The sequence below is a fragment of the Dioscorea cayenensis genome, chromosome 14 (assembly GCF_009730915.1).
Source record: "Dioscorea cayenensis subsp. rotundata cultivar TDr96_F1 chromosome 14, TDr96_F1_v2_PseudoChromosome.rev07_lg8_w22 25.fasta, whole genome shotgun sequence".
Classification (NCBI taxonomy): Eukaryota; Viridiplantae; Streptophyta; class Magnoliopsida; order Dioscoreales; family Dioscoreaceae; genus Dioscorea; species Dioscorea cayenensis.
In genome coordinates, this window is record NC_052484.1 from 18,181,326 (window position 1) to 18,203,544 (window position 22,219).

Consider the following 22,219-nt stretch of genomic DNA (forward strand, 5'->3'; position numbering starts at 1 on the left):
AAAAATTCATTAAATATCATCAATAAAATAATAAAACTTTTCAAAATTATTCTTCAACCACCAAACTAAAGAATGAATATGGTGGCTATTTGCAGCATAAAAAAGAGAGACTATGATTTTCAATCCACAAGATTGGAATAATACAAGGATATGCGCATAAAAGTCCTAAATAATAAAAGAAACTAAAAAGAGAGATGCATTCCCAACTTGTTCAATTGCTTCCTTCTATTGATTCAATGAATCCAGTCAAATATAGTAAATGATATAAACCAAATTAGAAGTCAAGTAACTAAAAGTTAGGTCAAGATAATACTTTATAGGAAAGACAACTGGTGGGCTAAGTTGGTACCATTTCTAATCAACACTTGATTGGAGTAAAAATTACTCAAGATCCTCCACAAAAGTAGGACGTTTGTTTATATATATATATATATATATATATGCAAGCATAATTATACTTGCTAAGTATCATTGTCAATAGATTAGGTACTAAACTTAACATTTAAGAGTAACAAAGCATAGATCCAGGAATTGTCCAATTGAAGTAATTTAAGATAAGAAAACACCAGTTGAGCCAGGAAAACCTTCACCAAGTGGCTGCAAAGTCGAACTCATTGCTTCTGTTGAGTCACAGGAGGCGATACCATGTCTGTGATTTGGTCGCAAACATGATCAAATAAAGGTTTCATCAGATGTTCTATCAAATGGATGATCAAAGTAACTATAAATTATGACTACCTTACTTGCATCATGCTGGCATTGTGAACGATGTAGTTATAAAAGATCACTTGGTTGCTAACTTGTTCAGTGCTGCATTTATCCTCTCCTCTGGGATGCCTCTAGCTGGTTCTCCTTTGCAGGTGTCGCCTTTATAGTAGTCGTAAAAGTCTAATATTTCAATGGCAATGTTCTTAACCTGTGGATATTAAACAGGTTAGTGAGATGTGAAGCAAATATATATATATATATATATATATTGATGAAAATTTCAATCCTTCTCCTCTATGCGGAACTCACAACATTCATGTCGACACGGAGCTCCTCAAACCAGGCAGTTGTTTCTTTGTCTTTAAGCACGCTTGCTATGTATATGCAGGCCAAGGCAATCATATATGGAGGGTAGATGAGAATAAGGTCCATTTTATAGGTGTCATTTACTAGACCCCTGCATGTTTCAGGTAGATGTTAGCACCTGATGAGCTTCAGCATATGCTAAGAAAAAAATTGTTTGTAATCTTATTGAAACTTACTATCTACATTCTCAATGAAAGAAAACATTTCGAAAATTTTTCTATCACTACAATTTTCTGTTGTAAAAATAACAAGAGCAACTGAAACTAATAAAGTACATAAAAGGTGGCAGTAGCTGAGGACTTGAAAGATGAGTGTGGAAAAAGCAAAAGAGTGGGAGACCAGATGAAAGACAATTGGAACTTGATCTCTTTTCTGCTCTCAGACGCAACTCGAACTAAATCACATTGTAGAGGCTGTAAATGATGATTTACTCACTTGCAACTTATCCTACGATCAAATCATTATAATCCCAAAAATTTCCAAGAAGGCAAAGGTGACCAAAGAAAGCTCAAAAATGAAGAACCCTTCAAGAGCTCCATTTTAGAGGACCAAGGCATTCTCACGACAAACTTCAACAGAGACACAAAGGTAGGCATTGATATCTAGTTAATTCTTCTACATTATTCATAAATAAGGTTTTCAAATCAGACTGATAAATCTGGCAAAAAACGTTATAGGATTGTAAGGAACTCTTATTATAATTTCTCAGACTGATAATAAAGTGCTTACCAAGCATAATGGGTCAGGTCTGTCATGCCAGCATCCTGCAATAGCCTTAAAAAAAGAATAGACTTCTGCTTTAGGTATCCGCTTTAGGTATCCCAAGGAAAAGCATAGAGAATACATTTAAGTTCATTCAGATATAATTGCTATTTCATATGTTATGTATTTGAAACCACAAAGTCAAGTATTAACCACCACCATGCTAACACAAGACAGTAGAGTAGTAGAGTTCTATCAGGATTGGAACAATCCAAGCATTGAATGAAAAAAGTTAAAGGAGTAAAATATAGTGGCAATCTAATCTAAGCAAAGAAGTGCAAATTAGTAATAATTCCTCTAACTTAGAGTGAGGTATCATATCTGTAAAATAGCAAATGACCATTGAACATATTACTTTGAGTCTAGTTTAAGATCTCGTTATCATCATCAACTGGCAAAAAGGCCATGAATAGCATCCTACATTAACCCTTTTTTTTCACCAATCACCCTATCAACTACCAATTTTCCAATAATACTATGCTTGAAATACATCAATCCATTTTCATGATTTCAAAAGAAATACAAAAACATCACAGAAGTGAAGAGTTCAATCATTAGCTATTTATAAATTTCCCAAGTTATCTTTCCAAAATATATACCAAAAAAATCTCTGAACAAGGGAAAAAGGCATGTTAAGACAATTTCTAACCAAAGGTGCCATGCAAGATATTCGGTATAGAAATGGTTTTGGTACACCATGATATTGCTGATGGGATGAACTTCTTGAGTGAGGATACTAAACTATATAAGTAAACAAATTGTAAACAATAGCAAACAGCATGGTACGATGATCCTTTGATTGAAGAAACTACTTGAACTAACAGATATCAAAAGAATTTTTATCAATATTATTGGATTTAATTGCCAATAATCAATGACGAATTCTAAAGCGCTACTGTAAAACTTTCCTCACTATGCATGCATAACACCAAGAATACACATCAGCAAAATTAAATAAGAGACTGCACCCAAAAGATCAAAATGCAGACTAAACATGTGATTGAACATGGCATACTCACTGAAGTAGTGCACGGTATGGATGAAAAACAATCAGGTAATAGTCAAGGGCTTCAAGAAGTTTCATTTCCATTTCAAGAATGTCCTTAATTTCAAACCTGTATTTTTCATCTGGACCTGTTAATTGGATTGAACTGTTGTGAGGATTGCAGCACAACTACTAAGACGTAATTTAGTCAGTGACAAGTTAAGCTGAATAGTTACACATCTTTTTGATGTAAAATACAAGGAGTCTAGCCTGCACTGTGCTTTCTTCTGCTTTCGATGCCAGGTACAAGCAAGTCGGAGCAACCAGTCGTGGGTCATATTCTGTCATGCTCTTTCTGCAAAAATGTAGTAAATTAGATCATTTCAAAATGGCGTTGGCACATTGATAAAAAGTAAAACCTAGATGAAAATGCTATGTCAATATTCAATTGATATAATATCAAACACAGTATTCAGATAATTTGTCCGGCTTGATGCTTACAAACTTGCTTACCAGAATGGAAGCCGACTCAACTGTCGGTTGTGACTATCACGACCAGGAACCCCTTGTTTGATTCAAAAGAGAGGGGAAGGGGGAACAAGGGAGGGTGAGAAGGGAGGTTTGAAATAATTTCATATTTGATTCAATGGAGGAGTGAGGAGGGGTAATATATTTTTTGAATTAGTTGGAAGAGGATTATGATGTATATTGACCATTTTAACTTTTAATATAAAATGAATTATGATTTTTTTTTTACACAATTTTATTTTTATAATATTTTGTTATTATTATTATTAATAAAAATTAATACCATGATTGCCCATTTTTTATGTCTTTTATAATTTTTACATTTTACATAATTTTTTATTATTATTAATTATAAACCAATATGTAAAAAACTAAAATTAAAAGACTACAAAGTAAATATTTGAATTAAAATTAATTTAATATTCTAAAACAGAAAATTAAACAAAACAAAATTAAAATGGATAATTTGATCAAAGCCTTATTTTACCAAAGGCAATTTTGTCAAAAAGTAATAATAATAATAATAATAATAATAATAATAATAATAATAATTCTACTCCAAAAAGGCCCCAATTTGGAGAAGCAGGGATATGAGGGGTTTGGAGCAGTGTTGCACCCCTCCAAACTTCTATTACTCCTAATTCCCTCAACCAAGCACACTTTACAAGAGACCTTACAACACACCCATGAAACTGCTCACGTGATTTTAAATAACATAAAACTGTTGAAGAGTTATGGAAGATTATATCTCAACAAAATCAATTTGACGAGGACACACGAGCAAATGAGTCAGATCAGGATCAGTTCAAAACTATTCAAAGCAATCAATGATCTATTTGTTACAGAAACAAAGTCCAAAAGACTCACACAAAACGGCCAATCTTTTCCACCAAACTCAAACCGATCTTATCAACATTACGTTTTGGCCTAGAGACATCACTTTTGAACTTTTGATAAGAGGAAAAAAAAACCAACACCGAACATAAAACAACAGGCATTTATTTTATTTTGACAGGAAATGAATAAACGAGCCAAGATATCCATTATTAAAACAAAACAAAACAAAACAACACGCAAATACGATGTCTAAAATAAAGTAACATTCATTCACCGCATACCTTGTATACACACGCCTGAAATAAGTGACAGCAGTAGCTATGACCCTGAAATATAAATGTATCAATATTCTTAATCATGAATTATATCCACAGTTGTGAGTCTTTCATAGCACCTTAGAAAGTAATTAGAGCAGAGTAAAAATAACAGGACGGTACTTAAGTCATTAGAACTACAAACCATAATGAGGTAGTAGGAGTATTTTAAATAACACATTAAGCACTTCAAATAAACCAAATGAATGTGATGTGCATGCATGCTTGTGATGGTTTGAATCCATAACTATATATTTACTTGCACACAATACATTAAACAACCACTCACAAAGCATGATTTTCACAAGAAGGCAAACTCAAAAGCACGAAACTACGCTAATTACTTCAAATAAAAACAAGACTCTTCACAGTAACAATAGCTCAACAATCTTTTTCAATTTTATGCAAATAAATTTAGCATGATACACAGACAACTGAAATAAATTCAGTAAAGCACTAACCTTTGTCTCACTTTAACTTGTTGTGCCAATTTCCATATATCTACAGTCAAGCAAACAACCACAACATCAACAGTTAATGAAACAAAAGGCTTTTCATTACACAAGAAACAATATCAAATGTATCGAATGACATGATAATCTCCAGTTTCAGCATTCTGATCATTTATAATAAACATTAAAAATCCCTTGATTTAAATTCCCTAAGAGTTTAATTACTAACTTAACTAATAACACATCCAAAAAAATCTAACACAAAGTTCCCATCAAGCACACAATAAAACACCAAACTTTTTACTCGATTTAAATTTATTAAGAATTGATTTGCTGTCTGAAATTGTTGATGATAATTCCCAGAGAATCACTTCACGCCCAATTGCAAAATTCAATCATGAAACGCTTCTAAATAAGAAATTATCCAAACAAAAACCATCTCACCACCACCAAAAAGTCTAAAATCATACCAAATTCCACTAGGGTTACACAATCCTCTTCCCACCCAAAGAATCAACAATTTTAAATAATGAAAAGGGGAAAAGAGGATCATACGATTGGTCATATGGATCTTGATGAGCTTGAACTCCTCCTGTGTAAGGCCTCGCTCCTTGTCCAACGGCTGAAGAACACCGACATCGTCGGGGTCCAACAGCTGCTTGCTGTCCAAAAACCAAATTAACGATCAGAGACGAAGAAACAACCAGCACCATTAATAGCAATTGAGATCCCAATGAAGCGGGAGAGGGAGTGATTACCAGTGAGATGATGCCCAGAAGTTGGCCGCCATGGGAGAGCTTCACGGAGCTCGGAATGGGAAACCAAGACGACGAAGGCCCGATGGTGATATATATACTCGTGAACTCTGATAAGAAAATTAGTGGCATTTGATTTTTATTTTTATTTTTATTTTTTAATTAACAGAATACAAATTTACGTTCAGAATTTATTTATTATTTATTTATTTTATATTTGTTTTAAAATTTAAGATAATTAATATCTTCTAATTTAGAATAATATATATATAATTTTAGATAGGGCAAAGGGATTTTAGTCAGATGGCACTGGCCTCACTCACTGCAAAGGATGTTATAGAAACTTTATTATTGGTTCAAAATACGCTAAACACAATTATACAATAGTAATTGTGCTTATCCTATTTATTAATAAATTTATATATACATATGAAGAATTTTTAATAGTAAGAAAAATTAAATAAACATTAAAGTATAATTTTTTAGTGATGTTTTAATAGCATTTTAAATTAGCTCATCTAACAATTGTTAATTATATTGTATAAATCTTATGTTTATTACTGTGCATGATTATGTTTAATAGTGTTTAACACTTGTATGAGATAACGATAGCTACTAGATGTAAATTTAATAGCACTGTAAACATCTCTAGATTTGAAATCTATAAACGCCCAAAATGATATACCTTTCTACATATAACTTTGTTTACTTTCATATTAAAATTATATTAATCTGTATCTAATAACTAAATATCAAAGGAGTGAGATTAACATATGCCATTTTAATCTCAAATAAATATTCTAGTAAACTAATTAAACATCATCTACCCAAACACAATCTATTTTGAGAAATGAGGGGTAATTTTGTTGAGTACTAACGTTTGCTCTTATTTTAATTTGAGCACCAACATTCAATTTGTATCAAATTGAGCACTATTTTTTAATTTGATTGCGCCGACAAACTTTTGGGGTTTTCAGGTGAGGATTAGTTGATGTGGACGCCAGAATGCTTGCATGGCCACTAATAATCCATGTCATTTGCACCTGTGAAAGGCGCCATGCCAGCAAGGTGAACAACTGACTTTTATTATGGCCACGTAGGACGCCATGTAGGAACTTCTTCTTCTTTCCCCTTTTCTTCCCTTTCTCCCCGATCCCTATTACCTTAGAATCCCATTGTCTCTCTTCCGGTCAAGATCAAGAACATAGGGAGAAGTTCTTCAAAAAAGCCGCAGTTCTAGAGCAAGAGATCAAGAACATAGGGAGAAAATTACATTAAGTTTCTTGGGTGGCGCATTCATTGCATACCTTGAACATAACATGCATCACAAAACTTAAGAGAAGCACTTCCAGCATCCTTGTACAGTTTTTTGTATATCTTCTTACTCTCATTACTTGATTGTAATCAAAGAAAATCATTTAATATGAAAAAGAACATGAGCATAAATGACTCTGCAAGTTCTATACACTACTCGAATTATATACAACCTTATAACACTACAAAAATTAGCCACATTTTTGTGAATTATACACACAAAAATCAGCCACATCTGCTAAATTGTACACACAAAAATCAACAAACTTGGTTGAATTTTACACGCAATTATGCATTAATACAAAAACACAGAAATTAACTAACTTTATTTCATAAAAACATGTTATACAATATGAAAATGGAACACGCTTATGGTCCAATCAACATCCATGATCTATTTCTCTCCCACTTGCATTGGTGATCACTCTTCTGTCTCCCAATTTGGAGGCGCAAGACTATTGAAATACTGTTTCTGGCGTGGAGAACTCTATTGGAACACATGGACTTGAAGAATTTCTTCCTGCGTTATCGAGCTCAACTAAAAGAGAGAAAATGGGGTTCTAGGGCAAAAGGGATCGGGGAGAAAGAAGAAGAAGCTTCTATGTGGCCATAGTTATAATACCTTGAACTTTTGGATACCTGTTGAAAATTATATTCAGGGCATTATCACAACTGAGACTATTTTGTAGAGCAGTTCTATGGAGGAGTCCAAATGGAAAACACAAGGACTTATATGTGAGGGTTTATAGAAGATTTTGGGTTCACAACTAATTAAAATGATTTGATCTAAATTGTTTCCAGAGACCAATGACTAAAAGGTAAGTTGATAGGGACCTTTTGGAAATACTATGTTATGATGCAGGGACCGTTGGATAGTTTACATGGGTCTTTTTGTAAGACTCTTTTCCTGACAGGGATTGAAAGTGAATTTGTGAAATAAAAAGAAAAACAAATATTAGAATTTGGTTAGCCGGAAAGAATGGTTTTCTTCATCTTCTTCAATGACGGTGATAACAGTATTCAAATAAATAAATAAATAAATAAAAGAAAATGGGAGAGGTGAAGCTTAAAGCTTGATGGAGGGGAGAATGGAATGAAGCATTCTTTTGTAAGGATTTTAATGGTTTATTTGTTAATATACTTGGATGTATATGTGTATTTTGGATTGAAAAATCTTATTTTTCTTGGAAACAAGGAAGGGTTGATGATGGAAATGATGAAATTGTTGTTAGTAATGATTGTTGTTTCAATTTTGTTTGGAAAATCCTTGTATTTAAGATGGTTTTTGCTTGGAATGGTGAAGGAATTCTCAAATTCACCGTATATTACTCAACTGTAGTAACCGGAATTAGGGTTTGTTTTTTGTTAATTAAGTTGATGATGATGATTAAGATGGTGATGATAATGGTTGGAAATGTATTGATTGAGTTTAATTAATTTGGTTGAGCTGGGCTTGATCAAATCAAGTGAAGTGGGTTTGATTTGGTTCAGTCAATTCCTTTTGAGTGGGTTTGAACCTAGATGGTTTAATTTGGAGTTGGGTTTGACTAATCAAGTTGATGTGGTTGGGTTCAATTAAATTGATCTGGTTTAGGTTTGATCAAATCAAGATGAGATGTGGTTGGGCTTGAATTGTTTTGGCTAAGTTAAGTTAGTTGAGTTTGATTTGGGCTTGGTTCAGGTTTTGAGCTAATGATTTTGGGGGAACCAATTCAAGGTGAATTGTGTTCAGTTCTGGTTTAAGAGATCTTGTATAATAATTGGAATTAGTTCAAGGTTGGTTGGTTAAATTAAACTTGGTTCAGTGAAATTGAGGTTGGTTTAGGTAGGTTTAGGCTGGTTCAAGAGGGTTTAGCCTAAATTGAGTCGGTTTAAGTGCAAGCTAGAGACTAGTTTGTTTATACAAGGTTGGGGTTGAACCGGTTGGAGTGAGTGGGCCCAATTAGAAAGTCTGTAATTTGTTTATTATATTATATATTTTTTGGTTTAGTTCTGTCTTTAGTTTGTCGTATTTATTTATTTTATTCCGTTTTTTGGTTAGATGGGGTTCAGGCATGGGAGGGAGTTCCAGATCTAACGGGAAACCCAAGGGAAACTAGGTGAGTTGGTAGTGGCTAGGGGTGTCAAACGGGCCGTGCCAGCCCGGGCCCGGCACGAGTTGGGTCGTGCTTGGCCCAAGCATGGTGCTACAGTACCGTGCTCGGGCCAGGCATGACCCAAACCCCGGGCCGTGCTGGGCTAGAGGTTTGCGGCCCGCTTCGGGCCAACATGGCCAGGCACGCCAAATGTAAGTTTTTTTTATTGATATATTTTTGTTTTTTTTAGTCAATAAGGCTTTTAGTTCTATATTTTTGAATTTTAGGATATTTTTTTATATTTTTTAGCAATTTTAGGGTTTTTTTTAATATTTTTGGGGTTTAAAATAAAAAATATAAATATAATATAATTGGGCCGGGCCACGTGCTGGGCCGACCTTGGTGGTTGGCGGGCCATGCCGGCCCTACATGATTTCTAGACGGGCCGTGCCGGCCTGAGCACGCGTAGTACATGGGCCGTTGTGGGCCCGGGCCGTGCCGGGCCGGCCCGTTTGACACCACTAGTAGTGGCTACTATTTTGAAATAATTAATTAATGACTACTATTTGAAAATAATTGTTTAATTATTTCATTTTATTATGTTTAATAATTTATATTGTTAAAGGATACTTATATTTATTTGCAGTCTGCTATGTCATAGTAATTGTATTAGTACATCTAGTTTTGTATAATTATTCATAGTTTCAACTGTTTCAAATATACATATATATATATATATAATTTAATTATTTATTTTCAATAATTAAACAATTATTTCCAAATAATAGTCATTAATTAATAGAAATATACCACAATAATAACATAAACTCCAAAATGATACTTTACTTATAAGACAATGTACCTTAGAACATGAATACATATAATCGCAAACTTTATACAATATAACAAAAAGATAGAGTAAGAAGTTATTTTACCTTAACTAGAGTTTTGCAATTTCAAATTCAGAAAATACTAAAAATAGGGTTGCACATTATGAAAATAAGCTAAATTGAAACAAATCTTCCACCATAAAACACATAACTCAAAATAGTTCCCATTATAAGTATAATGAAGTAAATAGCATCAGTTTCACAATAAATAATCATAATACTAGTGCCAAATCAAATTTGTGGGAGACTGTCCTCCTAAAATCGACAGCTGGGTTTCGCCCCCTCACCACAAATTCAATATGACACAACAAAAGAAACACAATGGAAGTAAATCTCAAACCCAACATAAAGCAACACCCAACACTCACCCAGCAAAAAGTGGTCTAGAAACCTCCCTAAATCTTTATCGTTGCCACAGCTAGGTTCAAAGCCATCAAAGTACTCATGCCTTTGACGTTGACCCATCGATTCACCGTATGGTGACAACGGTTAACCGATGAATATCCAGTCAGGATTCTACACTTCCACCTAAACTGGCCTTTGTAATAATCAACCGGTCTACCACCCCACCTCAAAAGGCTGGCCATGGAAGTCCGTCTACTGCAGCAGGGAATCACCATACAAACTCAACAATAAGCATAATTCTACACGGAGTACAATAGGCACCAATAACCGTCAATCAACAATACCTCAGCCATTTCCATAAGAAAAGTATAAAAGCACAAGCAAAACTCAAGCTTTTAGCACAAATCAATTTACAAAATCTAACACAAAAAACAACACGGAAATTCTTTCCGTTGAACACAAATTTCAATAAAAGAAGCACCAAGCAATAAACTCCTTCTAGGGTTAAAAACTTCTCAAAAGCAATCATAATAACCCACAAAAACTTGCTAAACACAATAGATCATATAAACATATAAATATGGGTAATCTTCTAATAGAGCCATGCTTAATAGTCCCACAGTCTCCCACTCACAAAATTGACGATTCCTCTTCCTAGCAAGCTAATCCTCGGCTAACTCTTTACCTCGAGCCAACGCTTCACCTCCTTGCCAAACACAATAAACAACATCAAAGATTAGTACAAAAATCCAAGCAAATAAACCCTAGGTTCCTTTTACCAAACAACCATAAATCGATTATAGGGTTGGCTCAAAACTAGGTCTAAAGGTTACTAATGAATTCCTAAGGGTTAGAGCTTCACTCTAATCCAAAGAAATCGAAGAAACAACGAAAGCTTACTGGAGCTACTGTAAACTCGGGATTGCTACAGTAACCAAGAAATTGCTACAGTATACCCAGTCCTTGAACAATGATTTTCTCCCGATTTACAACACCTAAACAAGAAATTTCTATACAAACAATCACACAAATGAATAACAAAAACCTTGGCTTCAATTTGAGCCTAAAAACAACCCAACCCAAGATGTATTTCTAGGTTTTCGAAGATTTTAAAAAACAAAGAAATACGAAAAAAAACACAAAAGAAAACCTTGGATAGAAGCTCCTACCGAGCTCAAAAAGATGAGAGGAAGAGAGTGAATGCTTTAATTCGTCGCAAAAGGTCACCGAAATTTTTTCTCCATAAAAGGTGCTCAGTCGAATGAGAAGCAAATGAGAAGAAAGAAAGAAAGAAGGAAAGAAAGAAGAAAAGAATGTTATAGAAAATTCTGGATAATACAGTACCGCTCTAGCACAACACAGTAACATGCTGTTACAGCTACAGTATCTAGCGCTACAGTAACATGCTGAAAAAAAAAATCAGGTTGTCTATAACTACAGTGAACGAGTTATAACATGATGGGAGATGGTGTAGTTAACCCTAAGTTTTACCCTTGTCAAGAGGAGCGTAGAGCTATTGACATGGTTTATTTATGTGAGAATTCTAGGGTCACCACATGAGTTCTTAGTGGCCCAATGTCATGGTTATGAAGACTTTGACGGCTCACAACCTAGTCGAGACGGCAGCTAAGTCGGAGAGTGTTTTTATGTCATTGATTTGAGAATTGCTTTACATTACCTGTTATTTTTGGATTTTGATGAGGGGGCGAAGCCCAGCTGTCTCTCTTAGGAGGCAGTCTCTCAAAAAGATTATATTCTTTGGAAAATTTTATTTTGATGATGAGTTTTATGTTTTAATGGTTTAAAGTTAGTATTATGCCAAATTTTGGTATTTATGGAAGTTGGAAACTTCATTTGAGCAATTGATCTTTGTATACTCTATATTTATTTATTTGAAATTATTGAGCCAATGTCAACCAACTAAATTGTGTTACAGTTGCAGGAGCAAGACCCTACTAGATTACCTGTGCGAGTATAGAGCTAGTCAAAGTTGAGTCCAGGATTGCAGTGGGTCCCCTCTCTTTATATTTGTTAGTGTTGTGATCTTGTAGCGGCTGTAATCGCATATTTGAGTATTTAGGTTTCTTGTATATGTGTATTTGAACCTGTAGTTGATGTAAAAGTTGTTAGTCATGTTTTGTGAGTCTGGTTTTGTCTTAAAGGGTGTCACTTTTCCAATTAAAATGAGTATTTAACTGATGGGTGCCACATTTACCTTGGTAAAAGGGGTGGGTGTGACAATAGTAAAGGCCAATTGTTCACCTTGATGATGTGATGCCTTCCACAGGTGCAAATGACCTGGATTATTGTGACCACACAAGCAATCCGGCATCCACATCAACTAATCCTCACTGGAAAACCCCAAAAGCCTCGTCAGTACAATCAAATTGAAAGTTTGTGCCCATTTTGATATAAATTGAATATTGGTGCTCAAATTGAAATAAGATCAAACTTTAGTACTCAACTAAAAAAATTACTCGAGAAATGAGATTTTATTGGTATTATAGTAATTATAAAAATTTTACCATATTACTCGAATTTTTAATATCAACTATATACTTGTAAGGGCATGTATATTAATTTTCTTAAAAAAATATATTACTATATCATCCAATTGAGTTTTACTTCTCGGAAGTATACAAAAATAATGATATCATGAAACATTGTCAATGAAGGCTAAAGACACTTGATTCAAGTGGTTAGCAGCACAAAAAACAAATCTATCATATGGCATATAAACTAGTGAGGGTTCGAATTCTCATAGAGAGAATTAACTCACGGGTGATATCGCATCTCACACTCATCCGTTATAAAAACTTGTACTTTCGCTCTTTTAAAAATTGTCAATGAAGTCAAACCACCAATCTAATATAAACATGTGTCCTAAACTCTTGTGCATTTCTTTGATACTATTGAGAAGTTTTGGTACGGCCTTTTTTCTACTCTAGTTCCTGTAACTTTTATTGTGTATAACAAATATCTTCCCGGGTTTTTTTAAAAAAAGGTCCCTGAACTTATATATATGTCTTTATTGTAATTCAATTCAAATTAAAATTATGTTTTCCAACACTTGCTTGGTGAGGCAATTTGCAGTCCATGGGCAAGCATGGGTTCAAAACCTAGTATCACAGTATTACACATTCATTAGCTCGTGTATTAGCCCATATTTTATTATCTCATGTGTTAGTTTGCTCCAAAAGATGAATCTCTAGGAGATAATTAAAATATTGTAACTTGTATTCCTCTATATATGTTCTTTTTACGGCACTTATTATTTTTGTTAAAAAAAAATTATGTTTATCATTCACTCGTACCATAATTCTCTTATACCGGGCTTGTCATTTTTTCAAAATAAAAAAAATATATATTTTTCTTCACTGGTAAAGATTGTATGAAACTAGAAAATTATTATATTTTTATAAAAACCGTATATACACACACATGTTAATTCTTTATGCAGATTAGTAAAAATCTGCTAAAAATTATTAAAAAAAAAATCGAATTATCCCACACGCTTAAGAATAAATTAATTTTTTATATAATGCCTGAATTAATTCAATTTATTTTTCAGTCATAGACTGTGATATAGAAGGAAATAAAACTGTTTTGAAAGGTTATATCAATTTCCTCTTTTATAGGGGCATCTGAGCAATTATCTCGAATGGGGGCGTTCATTTCAGAGAAAGTGGGGGAAGTGAGGAAAAGTGGTCTGACTTCCCCACTTCCTGTTCATTTCGTCTAAAAACTGGGAAGTGACACTTCCCCACTCCGATCAGTGGATTTTTGAACTGCTCACTTCAAAGATTTTTATCAAGTGGGGGAAGTGAGTCAATCTATAAAAACTAACTTATTTTCACTTCTAAAGTCTTTTTTGAACTCATAGAACTTTATCCAACACATAAATCATTCGATTCTATTCTCACTTTCTGACAAATGAACACAGAAGTCCTGGAAGTGATATCACTTCCCCCCACTTCAGGGAAGTGGCACTTCCCTCACTTCCTGACTTCCCCTCACTTACAGTGAAATGAATTTTTTTCTCAAATTATAAAATCATGTTTTAGTTTAACAGATAAACATAAATACTGAAAATAACCAAAACATCCCAATAGCCACCCAGGGACCAATTAGAAATACAAAAAACATTTAAGGGACTAATAATCAAGAAAATTAAATCCTTTAAAATATACACAAGAGTTTGAACTTTAAAGCAATATCTAAAAAAAAATATGTCTAAAAGTTATTAACTGATCCTGCACTGAATCTTGCCCTAATTGAGCCCTTTTTATGAAAAAAAAAAATGAAATAAGATCGATGAAAAATAGCATTTCCTATAACTATATGAATTTTATGGTTAGTAATGCTAATTTAATTTGGTAAAACTTAAGTTTTACCAAATTATCAACCAGTGATTCCAGTCTCCAAGTTTCCAATCAGCCTCTTTCCTCTGCCAATACCACCACCACCCTGCCTTCTCTGGTTTTCTGTAAGACGAAGAATAGCACACATTTATATACATATTAATAATAATGACAAATCGAAACAATCATAGCGATAACTGAAACATATGATCAATGATTTATACAAAAATTAAGAAAGTTTTTAATTACTTTTACTGGCAATAGATCTTTTCGTCATCTCTAAAAATTCATCCCACTTGTATTTGCTCAGTTCTTGCTTCTCTTCCTTTGAGAGTTCTAAATTCGGTTGTCGACCACATATATATGCTGCTCTGTACAACAGAAGGAAATTTTCAGCATTGTGTAATTAGTGGAAGGTCAAGTAACAGCCAAGAATTCAGAATTGGCAACTCATCGGTTCGTGTGCATAATTTTCGATTTATCTGACCTGTCGTATAACCTTGCTGCCTCTGCTTGAGTTTTGACGGTGCCCAAGTGGATTTGTCTCTTGTCGACTTTTATAGCAGCTTGATATTTTGTGTTCTTCAAGTAAACACCCCTCATTGTTGGTTGTTCTTGATCTTTATACCTCTTTCTCCTGTAATGTTTTCTGTATTTGAATTGTTTATCTGCAAAACAGCAGCGCGTAATGCATTCATTGACTAATTACAAACTTCTCTGTTGGCATTTTATTAAAATAGATTGACCAAATAAATGAAAAACAGAAGAAAGAATATTTTGAGTTGATAAAGACATTTGTATACAGTAACTGACATAAAGATTAGTATTTCAGTTTAGTGTTGCCACTATTTCTGATAAATTGGATACTGAGTTTGAAAGAGCAACAAGAAAGAATAGGCTGCATAATGGAGAATACAAAAAGATAATTAAAAGATTTGTAATTCAAGTTTTTGATAACCGGTAACCTGGAAAATCATGCTCGGGTTCTTCCTTCATAGATGTAGAACCAGACAAGCTTGCAGATTCTGGTAATTCTTCAGAAATTTGTATCTGTAGACAAGCATTTCATTATAAAATAACTGTTGATGAAGTAAAGCATTGAGCCTTTTCATCGGCAACACATTTTAGCTATGATCTAATCTTATTGTTGACAAACTCTAAACATGTAGTAATATTAACAGCAAATTTGAATAAATAAATAAATAAAATCTATCTGCCACTTGTCCTTAGATGTGGATAAAGAATTACTGTTCATGATGAATGTAGCATAATCTATCGGAAAAAGAATACAAAGATTTTTATTTTACAAGCACATAACAGGAGTTAAAAGGATGTATTTTTACCAGTTCTGGTTGATCTACAACATCTGTGGGCAATGGATGCACAGTGGATTGCTTGCAATTCTGATTAGAATTCTCCACTAAATTGTCATTCTCAAATGAACTGAGAATCTCGACCATGTGAGAATCAATCCCTAAGAACAACAGACATAAAATTAAATAATACAAAATGATTAGAACTTAAAAAAAAAAAAATGAAAGCAAGTTTTTTATGACTTGCTTTTGCGGTCGAGTGTATGAAGTTCAATGCTGGCCAGTCAATGCATCACAATCACGAACACATTCTAAACATGACCTCTCATTTAAAATATTGACAAGAAAATTAAGTAGATGTCAAGGAAAAAAAAAGAACAAGTAATGGAATACAAATCTGAGAAAATCACAAAAGATACACTAGGCAACCAGTGTGGCCAAAGGCTGATCGACACTCAATTAATGGCACAAACAGAGTAAAATATTAAAAACATAATGCATTACCAAAGGTCCACACATCAAACATATATCCTCATTAGTTAACAGCATCATCAAATATACCAGGACAAAGTCCCAAAAGTCGGCGCCTCCTTAAGCTAACCATGGCCACTCCAACCTTAACGCAAATTCCAGGTAGACACTGCAATTAGGATGCAAAGAAAGCAAAATAACCGAACTTAGCTTTCGAAAGTATTACAAAATGGTGGACTTTATAAAAAAATATATATGTACATTCATGTGATAATATCTGTTCAAAAATTGAGAGACATTCCACAAAGAAATGAAATAAGTTGTGTATCTAGTATCAGATGATTGCAATAATTGCAATCAAAAGTTGATACATTGAACTAACTTTGATTCTGTAACCAAGAAGAATATTGGAGCTTGGTATTTGAAACAAACAATAATGTGCATATCGAGAGAACAATGCATTCAAACTTTAGTTGTAGAATTTCTTAATTGAGAACTCATCTGCTGATAATTCTCCTTATTCAAGGATTCAGTCATTCAACCATAAATTCAGATACTAATCAAAGACAACTTGACACTGGATGATAACTATAAGGCATGGCTTTATATTGGCGAAGCTGCAACAGACTGAAGCATATGAATGGACCACATGAAAAGGAAAAAAAAATCAATACAAGTTCAATTTTGTAAATCAAAACCATGATAAATGTATCCTTATGATGATGCTATACAAAACCGAAGAACAACTCAACCAACAACTAATCTTCTACCTCTAACCAACAAAGCTGAAACAATTTCCAAAACTCCCCACTCTGTAAAGCAACATACCACTGGAATAGCACAATCTGAAGTAAATCTATCAATGAGGTAATTCTTAGATATCCCAATTCCTCTGTAATTTGAGATAATTCACCAATGCATCCTTTTCTTGAATTGTTACAATCAATCTCATGAAAAATTCACAATTCCAAAAAAGAAAAAAGAAAAAAATCAAATCAGAATCAACTTCAATGAATGCCAACACAATAAATCAAGACATCACAAAACATTCATCGAACTTTCAGAGAAAAATGCAGATCATCATCACACAATCAAAGACACCCAAAGAGCACAACACTGTTCCATTACCTCCAGAACAAACTCAACAACACTCAACCAAAACCAATCATTCCATCATCCATGAGAATTTGACCCACCCCCAATTTTCAACCAAGATAACCCTACCAATTCCAAAACCAAAAAAAAAATCTCAAATTCAATCAAACCCCAATAAAAAAACATCCACCAAATTCTCAATCCACATACCAATCCATCACACCACAAAGCAAAAAATAAAAATAAAAATAAAACAAAATACACAAAAACACCAAACATCACACACTCCTAGCCAACAACAACAACGTCAAAAACACTCTTCACCAACCCAAAACCATCCATAAATACCAAAACAAAACATCAAAACAACAAATAACCAAAACCATGAACAAAAAGCATAGAAACCATGAAAAACATTGCAACAAACACCAACAAACAGAGGTCAAGGGGAAGTTATCCAGACCTGATAGAAAGAGAAGACAAAGAACTCTACGAAAGGAGTAATCTTGGGGTTCTCTGAGGAGAATCCATGGAGGTTTATGCCAGGAAAGCTGGGGAAGTTGGCAGAGAGAAGCAAAGAGAAAGAAAGAGAACACAAGAGAGAGAAACAGAGAGCCTTTCAATCTGCCACCTTTTGGTTTCTCATTATTTGCTTTTTGCCCCCTATTCCTATGAAAAGACTATTTTACCCTCGTCTTGTCATAATATTAACAAATATACCCACGTGCTTTTCGGACTTCCCATAAATATCCCGGATTTATAGAGTTAGAGTGGGACCGGGTTTGGATTTGGCTTATCGGATCTTTATTTAGCTTACATGGATCCGGATTTGGGTTTTTATTATTATTATTATTATTATTATTATTATTATTATTGAGAAAATAGATAAACCACACCACCCAGGGAGTATGCTCAAAGTACAACAATTTTCAACATATCTGTACCCTTACTTTGCACAAAGTGATCTTGGGTCTTTTTTAAAATAAACACCTTATATAAGAGGCCCGATGCCAATAAACCAAAAAAACTGTCGATTTATTATTAATATTATTATTAAAAAAATAAAAAAATTGATTAATTTAAAATTTATTGTAAATTTTATTTAGAAAAGTGATCTTGTGTTGGTTGACAGAATGGCATGACTGTGATATTAGCGTGTAATTAATTCATTATTATTAAAACTTGAGTCCATATTAATGGATTTAAATGCACCATTATTTGACTTTAATGTTGATTTATTTATATTCATGTGTTTTTTTTAAATGCATTATGTGTATATCTCTATTGTTGAGTTAAAATATGTAAATATGTTATTTTTAATGTATTTTTTATGTAGTTCTTGAATTTTTTTTTTTTTATTTTTTATTTTTGTATAGATATGTAGTTCTTGAATCTTGATCACTTGTGGAAAACTATACAAAATAATAATAAAAATAATGATGAATAATTTCATATCAAACATTTTGATAATTAAAAATCAAATTATTTTTTATCAAATATAACAAAAAGTAAGTGAACAAAATATTTAAAGATTAATGTTTTAAGATATATTTTATTAATGAATATAATATAATTTAACAAAAAAAATTCTGATAAGGTAAATTTCACGTGTTTATTGCTATAACATTAATTAAATAAGATAAATTTTATATTTTAAAAAAATAGTTAAAGATATGATTATGTGAATCAAATCATATCATATGTGGATCAAATCATAAACACATGATGAAAATGAAATTTTTTTAATATAAAAAAATATTTTTGTTAAAAAAATATGAATAATTTAAAGTTTATTTCAAGGGGTAGTTTGGGAAAAGAAGAGAGGGGTATTATGGTAATAATGGGAAGGATAGGTTGTTGGATGGGAATGGGAAACTAAGAAGGGCCTTAAGCCGTGTGGATAACGCCCGGCCACTCTCACACTCACGTGTACTAACTGACAAATTTATATAATTCTTTATTATTTAAAAAAAATTTAAAATTTTCTTAACTCTATATGAACTTTTTTACCGTTTTTAAATATATATATATATACATACTATTAAAGTAGATGTATAATCTATTTTGAAAGCGTTTTAAAAAATAATTTATTTTATAATATTTAAAGTTTTTATTTATATCACTTAATGTATAAAATAATTTTTATGGTATGTGTTGTTTAATTATATTATTTTATATATAATATTGTCTCAAAATTTCTCGTAAAATTTTAAAAACTCCAATGCAAAAGTATATATATAAATTTACTTCATATGCGGATGTTCTACAAATGTGAGATATAATTTATGTAAAATAATATTTACAATGTTTATAATTATAACAATAATAACAAGGGTTTGCACACAAACATCAGAAAATTGATTGTCCGGTCATGTATTCTCGAGAAAAAAAAAATCATCTGGTCATGTGTTCTCATCCTATAGCATGGGGATTGGATTGTAAACCCCCTCCTACATTGGTCATATCAGGGACTTTTTATGGCACTCTGTGTATTAGTGACCCTTATTATGCAGTGTATGTCCTTATCTGAGTTATTTATAGAATTGGAGGATGGTGGCATTCCAAAATTACTAAATTCAGAATAAAAAAGAAATTTTGTTTTATGATTTTTTTTAAAAAATATTTGGCAATTTTAACTGCACAAATATATTTGTTTAATAATAATAATAATATATTTAGTGTAATATTGAAATACATAAATATATTTATTTTGGTATTTTCGTTTAATTTCAATTGAAATAAAAATATTGACGAATAATATATATATATATATATATAGGGACTAAAAGAAATATTTTATGGTTAGGTATAGTTCAGCTCCAATTATATAAACTTTAACCAAGAAGAATATCATCTAAATAAATTATAAATTTTTTTTTTATTATTTTTTTATATGCATTTAATCATATATGATGCAAACTTTGTCTTGATCTATTGCTACATTATCATATTGTTAATAACAACATAATTCAACAGTTAAAGATTTAGGAATTTTATATGGACGGTAAAGTGTTTAAATCTCATTTCACGCATAACTTGTGGTTTGTCCATTTTATTAATTTTTTATATTATCAGATTGGATCGATTAAAAAAAATATTTTATAAATATATTTTAAAAAATATATAAATTAAAGTAACATCTCTATCATGCTCTGGACAAGGGGTCTAAAAAAATTATCATATGTTCCAAAATGAGATTTAGCCTTGTGAGAAGTAATTGGTTTTGATTTGGAACAAGTTAATACATATATATACTTATTCTTAAATAAAAGAATGGTATATTTTATCATATCCACCACACACAAAAAAATGATAAATAATTATATTATTATCTTCAATTAAGTTTTTTTTAGGATTTGGTTAAAAATTAAATATTTTAAAATCACAATATAACAACAAAAAATTTCTTATTTGGTATATATAATATCATAAGTGAAATCTTACTGACACCTTATCTCATTATAGATAATTTATTTTGCTTTTGATTTTTTTTGGCATTTTAATCCCTTTATATCTTAATATGTTTTGTACGTGATAAATATACAATTATGCACCCAATAAAAGATGAACATATATCTAAAAAACATCATATGTCTACTTGGAAGAAAACATGTATTTAATAAAAAAAAAAATTAGCTCATTATCAATGATATTTGGCTCATGTGAAAAATGAGACATTTACAATCTCTAGTTCAAGACTCATTGAAAATAATGGTGGAAACTGATCATCAGTTGTGGTGGGCGGACTCACATTCACAAACCAAACCCCTTATTTAGTATTCGGGCTGGACTATTAATTCTTGGTATGTGTGCACACCCCCGATATATATAGTCTTTGTTACTTTCATATAAAAAAATGCATTTAAAGTGCAATTTAAAAAAATGTGTATATTATAAAATAATTTATTTTCTTCTGATATCATCGTTTAAAATTCTCACATTTGTCAGTAACATTTCATATTTTTAAACAGTTTTGTTTACTTAAAAATAAAAATAAAAATAAGGTCTCATGATTCTCCAAATAATTTTTAGAGGCCAAAATTCATTGAACTTTTAATCAAGTGAGAAGCACATGCGTTTGTCTAAGACATTAATTCGCATATTTTTTTCAATTGATGTAAAACTTTCTCCCTCCCTAATTTTCATTTTGTTCATATACACTCCTTCTCACTTTTTTCATTTATTTTTTAAATTATATATATATATATATATGATCCGGTGCTTTAAGATTTTAATATAATGTTGAAAATACCATGACACTGGTGGTGCAAAGACATGGGGCAAAGGCAGGGCTGCAAGAGGGCTGGAGAGATTAGCTTATCTCGTGAAGGAATAAGGTAAGGATAATTTTATAATTTTAATTTAAAAGTTAAAATTTTGAAAATAGGGGTGTTTTGATGATTTGATAAATTTGATAGATTTTCAAAAAACTTGAAAAGAGTTGGAGGATAAAAATTGTAAAAATATCAAAGTTTTCAGTCTTTTGGTAGTTAGCTTTATTACTGAGAATGAGAATTAGACAATTATTATGTATTGACTTCAAAATTGGATGGAAAAAATAATAATGGGTCGATAGTTGTGGATGTGGGTTCATCATTCAAAACCTTTGTTTTGAAGTGAGGGTGTTTGGGTTAGATGATTAATTCCC

At 32.1% G+C, this 22,219-nt stretch overlaps 2 protein-coding genes across 4 annotated transcripts; both read right to left on the reverse strand.

Annotated features, from left to right (window-relative positions):
• Nucleotides 1-286: 286 nt before the first annotated feature.
• On the reverse strand, nucleotides 287-5,848 carry LOC120275949 (cyclin-C1-1-like). Of its 3 annotated transcripts, none has more exons than XM_039282684.1 (10): nucleotides 5,711-5,848; nucleotides 5,508-5,614; nucleotides 4,962-5,001; nucleotides 4,468-4,512; nucleotides 3,062-3,176; nucleotides 2,856-2,977; nucleotides 1,804-1,848; nucleotides 1,018-1,165; nucleotides 744-916; nucleotides 287-649 (listed from the first exon to the last, which is right to left on the reverse strand). In XM_039282684.1, exons 1-9 carry the CDS (start codon nucleotides 5,740-5,742, stop codon nucleotides 785-787), a joined length of 786 nt encoding a protein of 261 aa, XP_039138618.1. In that variant the 5' UTR covers nucleotides 5,743-5,848; the 3' UTR covers nucleotides 287-649; nucleotides 744-784. The 3 variants fall into 3 exon arrangements, with proteins under 3 accessions (XP_039138618.1, XP_039138619.1, XP_039138620.1); XM_039282685.1 differs by having other exon boundaries at nucleotides 739-916; XM_039282686.1 differs by having other exon boundaries at nucleotides 2,856-2,970; nucleotides 3,058-3,176.
• Nucleotides 5,849-14,483: 8,635 nt separating this feature from the next.
• Nucleotides 14,484-18,176, reverse strand: LOC120275345 (ethylene-responsive transcription factor-like protein At4g13040). The gene is made up of 7 exons (XM_039281885.1): nucleotides 18,035-18,176; nucleotides 16,567-16,645; nucleotides 16,036-16,166; nucleotides 15,658-15,742; nucleotides 15,180-15,360; nucleotides 14,942-15,063; nucleotides 14,484-14,815 (listed from the first exon to the last, which is right to left on the reverse strand). The coding sequence occupies exons 2-7, from the start codon at nucleotides 16,607-16,609 to the stop codon at nucleotides 14,733-14,735; spliced, it is 645 nt and encodes a 214-aa protein (XP_039137819.1). The 5' UTR covers nucleotides 16,610-16,645; nucleotides 18,035-18,176; the 3' UTR covers nucleotides 14,484-14,732.
• Between the last annotated feature and the right edge of the window lie 4,043 nt (nucleotides 18,177-22,219).